Source organism: Grampus griseus (genome assembly GCF_964374135.1).
Source record: "Grampus griseus genome assembly, chromosome: 14".
Taxonomy (NCBI): domain Eukaryota; kingdom Metazoa; phylum Chordata; class Mammalia; order Artiodactyla; family Delphinidae; genus Grampus; species Grampus griseus.
Window position 1 is genome coordinate 1994469 of NC_139008.1, and position 10490 is coordinate 2004958.

A 10490-nucleotide genomic window follows, 5' to 3' on the forward strand; every position below is an offset into this window, starting at 1 on the left:
CCTTCCCTGCTCACCACTGGGCTGCCTCCCTGCCTCTGCACTGGCGTTGAGTCTGGTTACACTCAGACTGAACACTAGTTACAAGAGCAACTGTCTCCCCAGCTAGTCAGAGTGCCTGCAGGGTAGGGACTGGGCAGGACTTGTCATTAAATATCTGTCTCTGGGCTTCCCTGGTGGCGCAGTGGTTGAGAGCCCGCCTGCCGATGCAGGGGACGCGGGTTCGTGCCCCGGTCCAGGAGGATCCCGCGTGCCGCAGAGCGGCTGGGCCCGTGAGCCATGGCCGCTGGGCCTGTGCTCCGCAGCGGGAGAAGCCACGGCAGTGAGAGGCCCGCGTACCGCCATAAATAAATAAATAATATCCCTCTCCCCACCAGCACAGAGCACAAATCCTTGGATATACGGTCCAAAAATTTTGTTGAATTGAATTCGTTTCAGTGCCAACAAAAGACCACTAATTCTAATAATTTAATTACTCACAAGGTTTTAAAATCATCAATATGTATATATACAAGGAAAGTCTGCCTTTGTGTGGTTAAATGATGCACCCATGCGATTCTGCATTTGATTTCCAGTCCACGTAACAAAGGACAGCTCACACAGCTAACATTTTACTCACCTCTAACTGGATGTAAAAATCGGTTAATTAAAATCGTTCTTGAAATTACAGATGAGGGAGTGGAAAGCACGGTGAGATAAAGCCAAGCTGGTTTAAAGCCTTCCACACATGCACTGAGGCACTCGCTAGCACCAGAGGCGTTATTAAATAATTTCTGAAGCACCAAATACATGAACATTTGGGAGAGCCCACTTGGGAAGTGACAGACTAGCATCTTTAAGGTTATAAAAATATGGAAGCAACCTAAGTGTCCATCGACAGATGAATGGATAAAGAAGATGTGGCACATATATACACAATGGAATATAACTCAGCCATAAAAAGAAACGAAATTGAGTTATTTGTAGTGAGGTGGATGGACCTAGAGACTGTCATACAGAGTGAAGTAAGTCAGAAAGAGAAAAACAAATACCGTATGCTAACACATATATATAGAATCTTAAAAAAAAAAAAAGGTTCTAAAGAACGTAGGGGCAGGACAGGAATAAAGATGCAGACGTAGAGAATGGACTTGAGGACACGGGGAGGGGGAAGGGTAAGCTGGGACGAAGTGGGAGAGTGGCATGGACATATATACACTACCAAATGTAAAACAGATAGCTAGTGGGAAGCAGCCGCATAGCACAGAAAGATCAGCTCCGTGCTTTGTGACCACCTAGAGGGGTGGGATAGGGAGGGTGGGAGGGAGACGCAAGAGGGAGGGGATATGGGGATACATGTATACACATAGCTGATTCACTTTATTATACAGCAGCAACTAACACAACACTGTAAAGCAATTATACTCCAATAAAGATGGTAAGAAAAAAATGATTATAAAAATAAAAAGAGGGCTTCCCTGGTGGCGCAGTGGTTGAGAGTCTGCCTGCCGATGCAGGGGACACGGGTTCGTGCCCTGGTCCGGGAAGATCCCACATGCCGCGGAGCGGCTGGGCCCGTGAGCCATGGCTGCTGAGCCTGCGCTTCCGGAGCCTGTGCTCCACAATGGGAGAGGCCACAGCAGTGAGAGGCCCGCGTACTGCAAAAAAAAAAAATAATAATAATAATAAAATAAAATAAAAAGAAAGATTAGGTAGTCTTATGGATAATAGTTACAGGAAGTCAAAGCAACTAGTAGATTCAAATAATCCATCAAGGGGGGTAGAGTGAGGCAATGAAGTTAAAGAAACAATGTGCTCAAACTCAGGCACAACTGTGATCACAAAGGAAGAGCCCTGAACCTGGAATCAAGGACCAGGAAGATGAAGACGTCTGGTCCGGTTCTGCCAAGACAGAGTAGCTCCATTCCTCCCAGGCCCTCCCCACTACAAGTGAAAAGGCTCTAGAAACAACACAACAAAACACGCATAGGAAAGGGGGTGGGAAGAAGGTGGCAGGCTGCCTGGGACCCAGGACTTGAGGAAAGACGTGGCAGCGAGTCCCCCAGGTGTCCTGACTGTCCCTACCAGCCCAGGATAAGGTGCTGCCAGTGCCTCCAAGCTGGAAAAGCCAAAAGGCAGATGGAAAGAGCTCCAAGAGCAGCTTGTCTCCCCAGCCAAAGGGCCAGGAAAAGGGTGGTCTTACAACAGAAAACGTTTTTGACAACACCCACCCTATTCCAGCCAAAAACCAACAGAAAAACTGCAGAATCGTCCTCTGAGGTTTCAGTGGGGTTGAAAGGGAAGCTGACCTTCCACATCCCCTTCCTGTGCCTCAGAACCAGGCATGTTCCAAGTGGCCCACCACGTCGTGCTGGCAGTGGGGCCACACAGGGACCTCAGCGCCCATCCCTGCCTAGACACACAGGAAGTGTTCCCAACCCCCAACCAGGGCAGTGTTGGGGGAGGGGGAGCTGAGCCTCCACCCCACCCAGTCCCAGAGGGTAGAAGGTGGGGGGGGACTGGGCCAAGTGTCACTTCCGCCCCCTCGCCTTCCCTGGTGTCAGCCAGGCCTAGAGAGAGCCAGAGCTAGAACCCCACAAACCCCTCTGTTTCCACAAGAAACAGAGTCTCAGGGACCCAGAGGTCAGGAACAAGAGCTAGATGCCTATCAACAGAGTCCCAGAAGGAAGGGAGAAAAAGAGCAGGACCGAAAAAGTATGTGAAGAAATAATGGCAGAAAATGTCCCAATTTTGGCAAAAGACATAAATATACAGATTTAAGAAGCTGAGCAAACCCCAAATATAATAAGCTGAAAGAAACCTATGTCCAGACAAATCATAATTAAACTTCAGGAAACCAACGACAAAGGAAAAATCTTAAAATCAGCCAGAGAGACATGACAAGCTTACAGAGGAACAGCAATTCGAATGATTTGATTTCTCGTCTGAAACCAGAGGTCAGAAGGAGGTGGCACATTTTTCAAGGACTAAAAGAAAATAAGTGTCAGCTGTGAGTCCAATCGCTAGCTAAGACATCCTTCAAGATTAAAGGTGAAATAAAGACATTCTTGGACAAGGAAAGCTGAGAGAATCTGTTGCAGGCAAATCCATGTTTAAAGACTGGCTAAGGGAAATTCTCCAAAGAGAAAGGAGAGAGTAACAGGAGAACTTCAGCAAGGAACGGACAGCAAGGAACGGACACAGTCAGAATAGGTAAAAACAGGCATAAATATAACAAATTCTCCTATTTCTCGTGCATTTCTTAAATCCTATTTGATGACTCAAGTAAAACTATCTGATGTGGTGCTCAAAGTATAAGAAATACTTAAGACACTGATATTTTAAAGGTGGGGAGGGTAAGGATTTCCCTGGTGGCGCAGTGGTTAAGAATCCACCTGCCAATGCAGGGGATGTGGGTTCCAGCCCTGGTCCGGGAAGATCCCACATGCTGTGGAGCAACTAAGCCTGTGAGCCACAACTACTGAAGCCCTCGTGCCTAGAGTCTGTGCTCCGCAACAAGAGAAGCCACCACAATGAGAAGCCCGTGCACAACACAGAGTAGGCCCCACTTGCCACAACTAGAGAAGGCCCGCGCGCAGCAACGAAAACCCAATGCAGCCAAAAGTAAATAAATAAATATTTTTTAAAAGGTGGGGAGGGTAAAGGGATCTAAATGGAAATAAAGTTCCCACACTTCACTTAAAGCTGTAAAACACAGCTTCCAGTAGACTGGGATAAATTGCGTATGTATATGGTAAGCTTAGAGCAACTACCAAGAAAATGATACAAAGCTTTGATTGATATGCTACTCAAAATATCAATCAATAAAGATGTTTAAATAACCTGCAGGAAGCATAGAAACAGAAGAAACAAAAACAAAAACATAAAATAATAAAATAGGAGACTTGTGCCCTAACATGTTAATAATTACCTTAAACGTAAATCATCTGAATACACAAATTAACAGATCGGCAGAGTAGATAACAAAATATAACAATATGCTGTCTATAAGAAACTCATTTCAAAACAACAATGTGGGTAGGTCAAAAGGATGTAAACATATACCATGAAAGCATTCATTAAAAAAAAAAGAGTGGCTATGTTAAAATAGCTGATAAAGTAGACTTCAGAGCAAAGACAATTACTAGAGACCAAAAGGGACATTACATAATGACAAAAAGACCAACCCATCAGGAGGACATAATAACCCTAAATGTTTACGTACCACACAACAAAGTCTCAAAATACGTGAAGCAAAACCCAATAGAACTAAAGGAGAAATGGACAATTATAGTTGGAGACTTCAACACCTCACTCAGCAACTGATAGAACTACTAAAAAGAAAATCAGCAAGGATACAGAACTCAACACCACCATCAAGCAACCGATCAAATCAACATATGCAGAAAACGCCACCAAACAACAGAATACACATTTTTTTTCAAGTACCCATGGAACAGTCACCAACGTAAGCCCACTGAGCATATACCAAGATAGACCATATTCTGAGTCATAAAACAAACCTCAAAAAATTTAAAAGAACTGAAGTCATACAAAGTATGTTCTCTGACCATAATGGAGTCATAGAAATCAGGAACAGAAAGATAACAGGAAAATCTCTCTACTCTTGGAAACTGTAACACACTTCTAAACAATCTATGGGCCAAAGAAGCTATCTCAAAAGCAAGAAAAATACATACGAAACTGAATAAAAATTAAAATGCCACATATCAAAATATGTGACTACAGCTAAAGCAGCGCTGAGGGGGAAATTTATAGCACTTAAAATGTTTACATTAGAAAAGAGGAGAGGTCTCAAGTAAATAATCTAAGTCTCTACCTCAGGAAATTAAAAAAAAAAGAGCAAAATAAAATCAGAGCAAGTAGGAGGAAAAAAATAATAAAAAGCAGAAATAAATGAAACTGAAAACAGAAAAATCAATGACATAAAAAGCCAGTTTTCAGGGGAAAAAAAAATCAGTAAAAGTGATAAGCCTCTAAAATACTGAGAAAAATAAAAAGAGAAGACACAAATCACCAACATCAGGAAAGAAACATAAGATATGACTATTCTCACCTCTCTTAATACTGGAAGTTCTAGCCACTGCAGTAAGGCAAGAAAAAGAAATAAAGGCATACCTAACTTTAGGGAAAGAAGAAATAAGTGTCCCTATTTGCAGATAACATGATGATCTACATAGAAAATCCCGAAGAATCTATAGGAAAGCTCTTAGAACCATTAAATGTATTTGGCAAGGTCACAGGACACATGATTGACACAAAAATCAATCCTATTGCTATACAGTAACAATGAGTATGTGGAAACTTAAAGTAAAAGCACAGTATCACTTACAACTGCTCTAAAGAAAATGTAATACTTAAGTATAAATGTAACAAAACATGTACAGGATCTGTATGTTGATAAGTGCAAAATGCTGATGAAAGAAATCAAAGACAACCTAAATAAATGAGGACATACTATGTTCATGAATTGGAAGACTCAACATAGGAGAGATGTCAATTCTCCCCAAACTGATCTATGGTTTAATGCAAATGCTATCAAAATCACAGCAAGTTTTTTTTTTTAATACAGACATAAGAAAGCTTATTCTAAAATTTACAATGGAAAGGCACAGACCCTAGAATAGCTAAAACAATCTTGAAAAGTGAAGTGGGAGAAATCACTTTGATATTAAGCCTACTATATAGCGATAGCAATCAACATCGTGTGATATTGGCAGAAGAGGAGATAGATCAGTGGAATAGAACGGAAAACCCAGAAATAGATCCACACAAATATGCCCACTTGATTTTTGACAAAGATGCAAAAGCAATTCAAAGGAGGAGGGATAGTCTTTTCAACAGATAATCCTGGAACAACTGAACACCCATAGAGAAAAAACAAAAAAATCTCCACCTAAACCTCACACCTTATACAAATATTAACCCAAAATGGATCAGGGGCTTAAAAGTAAAATGTACACCTATAAAATTTTTTAAAAAATAGGAGAAAATCTTTGGGATCTAGGGTTAGGTAAAGAGTTCTTAGACTTGACACGAAAAGCATGATCCATAAACGGAAAAACTGATAAATTGGACCTCATCAAAATTAAAAACTTTTGCTCTGCAAAAGACCCTGTTAAAAAGGATGAAAAGACAAGCTACGGGTTGGGAGAAAATATTTGCAAAACACGTATTTCACAAAGGAGTGGTACCCAGAATATATAAAGAACATTCAAAACTCAACAATAAAGAAACAAGGAACCTAATTACAAAACGGCTAAAAAGTATGAAGAGACATTTCATCAAAGAGAATATACAGACAGCAAATGAGCACAGGAAAGTATCATTAGCCACAGGGAAATGCAAATTAAAATGGCAGTAACATAGCACTTACACACCTATCAGAGATGGCTGAAATAAAAAATAGTGACAACACCAAATGCTAGCAAGGATGCAGAGAAACTGGATCACTCACTCATACACGGCTGGTGGGAATATAAAATAGTACAGCCACTTCAGAAGCAGGTTGGCAGGTTCTTATAAAACTAAACATGCACCTGCCACACAGCTGAGCAACTGCACTCTTGGGCATTTATCCCAGATACGTGAAAATTTATGTACTTACAAAAAACATGTACACAAGTGTTCATAGAAGATTTATTCATAATAGGCAGAAACTGGAAACAACCCAGATGTCCTTCAACAGGCGAATGGTTAAATGGTGTACGGTGGTAAATTCTTACCATGGATACTACTCAGCAATTAAAAGGCAGGAACTACTGATTGTGAACACACACAGTAACTGGGGTGTATCTCTAGGGAATCATGCTGAGTGATAAAAGCCAATTCCAAAAGGTCACATCTTGCAAGACTCCATTTATATCATATTCATGAAATGACGAAATTATAGAATTGGAAAATAGATCAGTCACTGCCAGGTCGGGGGAGGGCGAAGGGTGGCAGTGGCTATAAAAGGCAACGTGAGGAATACTTGTGATGGGAACGTTCTGTGTCTTCACTTTCTCAACGTCGGTATCTTGGTTGTGATATTGTACTAGTTTTACAAGATCTCACCGTTGTGGGGAACTGGTTAAAGGGTACATAGGAGCTCTCTATTATTTATTAAAACTGCATGGGACTCTACAGTTCTCTCAGCATTAAAAGTTTAATTTAAAAAAAAAGATCAGGTTTGGTTCCCAGCTGTGTCACCTATGAATTAGGTAACTGACCTTACGCTGCGACAATACCATTTGAAGCATTACGAAAATTAAAGGCCATATATGAAAAGGCCTGGCACATAGCTAGTGCTTTAAAAATAGCCCGTTAACACGAACTCTATTTGTAGACACAAATATTATTCTGAAGAGTTATTATTCAAATATCTGCTACTAGAGCCACTACAAAGCAATTTATTTAAAAAGTCTCTTCCCAAAGTGATCTGTCCAAATAAAAATGAGGGGAGAGGTAATTATTGGTTTTACAGTGAAAGATGAATTGCTAACTACTCATTGAAATGGTCAAAACAGACAAAGTGAGCTTAATATGGAATTACAATTATTAAAAAAGAAAAAAAGTTGACAAGGAAAATAGGATACTGATTAACAACAAATCTTGTTTCTTGCTGGTAAGGAAGTTAGTAAAAGTTAGTGTCTGTATGTATTGGGAAAAGCTAAGACTGAGTTTTCTAAAAATGCACTTAATACACTGATTTAGATTTAAGATTCTGTTTCTAAGTATTTTCTCTGCCTCCCGAGTTGAAAGAAACTGCGAGTCCATCAGCCAAATCTTATAACCTGCTTGGTTAAGAGGTCCAGAAAAGCCGCAAAAATAAAATCGAGCTCTGTGACAGAGAAAGACAATCAAATGAACTTTACCCCAGAAGATGAGGGGAATTTTAAACACACAGTTAATCCCTTGGATCATACTGGGCACCTAGCCTTTAAAGTTTATGAAGTATTGGGCCAGAGCTCTGACTCACAGAGAGGCTTTTGAAAGAGGTGAAAAGGAAACGGGTGTTTTATCATTCAAATTATTCTCTTCCCGGCAGGATCCTAAAAGAGCTATTTCTATCAAAACGAAATGTTTTACTAACAAATACAGCAAGTGAGAATACTGGTGCGAGATTCCTGATGCAGGCCTGGAAGTCTGGAGCCCAGGGTTCCAGGTCCCAGCAGGGAGCCACTTCATCACCAAGGCCCAGAGCTTCCTCATGGGTGAAGTGAAAGACATGTGCCCATGGGCTGGTTATACAGCCCTTGGCTAAATTTAGACTTCCTCAGGCACCGCAAGATCTCATCTCCAGAGAGGATTCTGTTTGACAAGCTTCCCTCTACCTCTGTTTTGAGACAACTTTCCTCATACCTGTAATTTGGTTTCCCCAAAAGGGGCCATGGAAAGGGCAGGTGAAGGGGAAAGGAAACGGTAGAGGTAAGAAACTATAAGAAAAAAAAAAAAAAAAGGAAATGACCCTATTCTAGGTACAGGAGAGGCTCTCTTTTCCCCTCATCAGGTTTCTCCAGAATTCCCTTCTTTGGGGCCCGCTTCTACAGGTTCACACAGTACACAGAAACTAGAACCCAAACTTGGTCAGCTCTACGCTTTTTTTCCCCACAAACAAGTAGCAAATGATAAAAATGGAGCAAGGGACAGAAGGAGCACCTGGGGATTAAACACCACCTGAGAGATATGTTAAAAATTGCAACGCAAAGATTTATATCCTAACGCAAACAAAAGTTATGTGACAATGGAGGAAATCTGAACCGGGCTGGATACTTTACCATGTTAAGGAGTTATTAAATTTTCAGGGTTCATAAGGCATCATTTTAAAAAACATAACCACCGTACGCTTATCTGTGAGCTCTGTAAACACTTTCCAGTGAATCTATACAGTGTCTGGGGTTTGCTTCAAAATCACAGGGTCAGAGGTACAGGTGAAACAAGACGGACGCTGAATCCATCACTGCTGAAGTTGTGGAGAGGGGCCTGGGTACTTACTGTTCTTTCTATTTTCTCTACTCTGTATATGTTGGAAATTTTCCTAATAACCAGTTTAAAAGGAGAGACGTGCGGCCGGTTTCCTCCCCAGTCTACACCGCTCTTCTGAACCTACTGGGAGGGCAGGGCAAGGACGGCACCCTGAATCCAGGAGGGGCCCTCCCCACCGCTAAAACCCCCGCGCCTCCGAAGCCCCAGAAGGTGTCCGGCTTTCCCGCTTCCTCAGCCCCCAAATCCCCGAGAAGAGCAGAGGCGAAGGCCACCAGGCCGACGGGGAGACAGGGTGCGCATCCTTGGCCGGCTCCCCCAAAGCTGGGGGCACGGGGCCGCTGCGGCCAGACCAGGGGCAGACAAAGGCGTGGGCCGCGGTGCCGGCCGGGGCGCAGGAGTCCGCGGGGCCGCACCTGCGCGCACCTGGGCGCAGGTGTGCGGGCGGGGACGCGGGGAGAGCGTACCTTAAGGATGTTGTCGAAGATGGTGTCGCGGAACTCGAGCAGCGCCTTCTGGTCGAACTCGCGGCCGTGGATGATGCGCATCTGCTTGAGGAAGGTGGACTTGCCGCTCTCGCCCGCGCCCAGCAGCAGGATCTTGACGAGGCGCCGCACGGCACGCCGCTCGCGGGCCAGCCCCGCGTCGATGTCCCGGCTGCGCCGCCGCGCCTCGCGCTCCGCGTCGCGGGCCCCGCCGCCGCCCGCCCTGCGCTCGCGGGCCCCGCCGGCCTCGGCCGGCAGCAGGCAGCGGCTGAGGGTCCGCACCACGCCGGACATGGCCGCTCAGGCCATGGACCCCGCGGCGGGCGAGGCGGCAGCCGGCCGCTCCCTCAGGCCGCGTCCGCCGCCGCCGCCGCCCCGAGGCCCGCTCTTGCCCGCCGCTCTGCCCGGCGGAGGGGCGGGGCGACGCAGCCCGAGGCCCAGGGATTGGGCCGGCTGCCGTCCGTCCGGACGGTCGCGCCCTCCTATTGGGCCATGCTACGCCGAAAGGCGGGCATCTCTCCGGCCCTGGGGGCGGAGTCGGCGCCGAAAAAGGAGGGACCTTTGGGGTGGGGGCGCTTCTCATTGGGCGCCCGGGCCGAGGTTCTTTCTTTCAGAATGAAAGGGAGGCAGAGTCTTCGAGGAGGCGGAGCGGCAGTACGTTATAACCAATTATAACTGTTCTGGGGTCACGTCAATCGCGAAGAACGAACTTAGGATTGGGGGTGTCGCGAAACGGGGCGGGACCAGAAGTGCCAGGTGTACAGAAAGTCTCTCTGGGTTCCCAGACTGGGGTAACCTGTGAGACCCAGAGGCTCCCGGAGTGGACTCGGCGTTGCCCGAAAGCTGGGAAATGTCGATAAGAGGTCCAGCTGCTCGTCTTAGGTTTAGAGAGAAAGCTGTTCTTTCCAGAAACACTGGAGGGGGATGGGCCAAACATTGCAAACAGATGCATCCTTTAAGGGTGGCGTGGGCCTCTGGGCGGCGTTTCTCACAGCTGGCTTATCATCAAAATCACCAGGAGCCCCTCCCCCCCAACCCACCCCG

At 44.9% G+C, this 10490-nt stretch overlaps 1 protein-coding gene across 3 annotated transcripts in view; it reads right to left on the bottom strand.

The window, feature by feature from the left end:
* The window catches only part of GNA12 (G protein subunit alpha 12), a 116736-nt gene extending 106930 nt beyond the window's left edge, over positions 1–9806 (bottom strand). For all 3 annotated transcript variants that reach the window (XR_014297661.1, XR_014297662.1, XM_082669518.1), the window contains exon 1: positions 9429–9806. Coding sequence is in view for 1 of the 3 variants with exons in the window: in XM_082669518.1 (XP_082525644.1) it covers positions 9429–9740 (312 nt within the window). In the remaining 2 variants the exon portion in view is untranslated. The remainder of the gene's footprint in view (positions 1–9428) is intronic.
* Between the last annotated feature and the right edge of the window lie 684 nt (positions 9807–10490).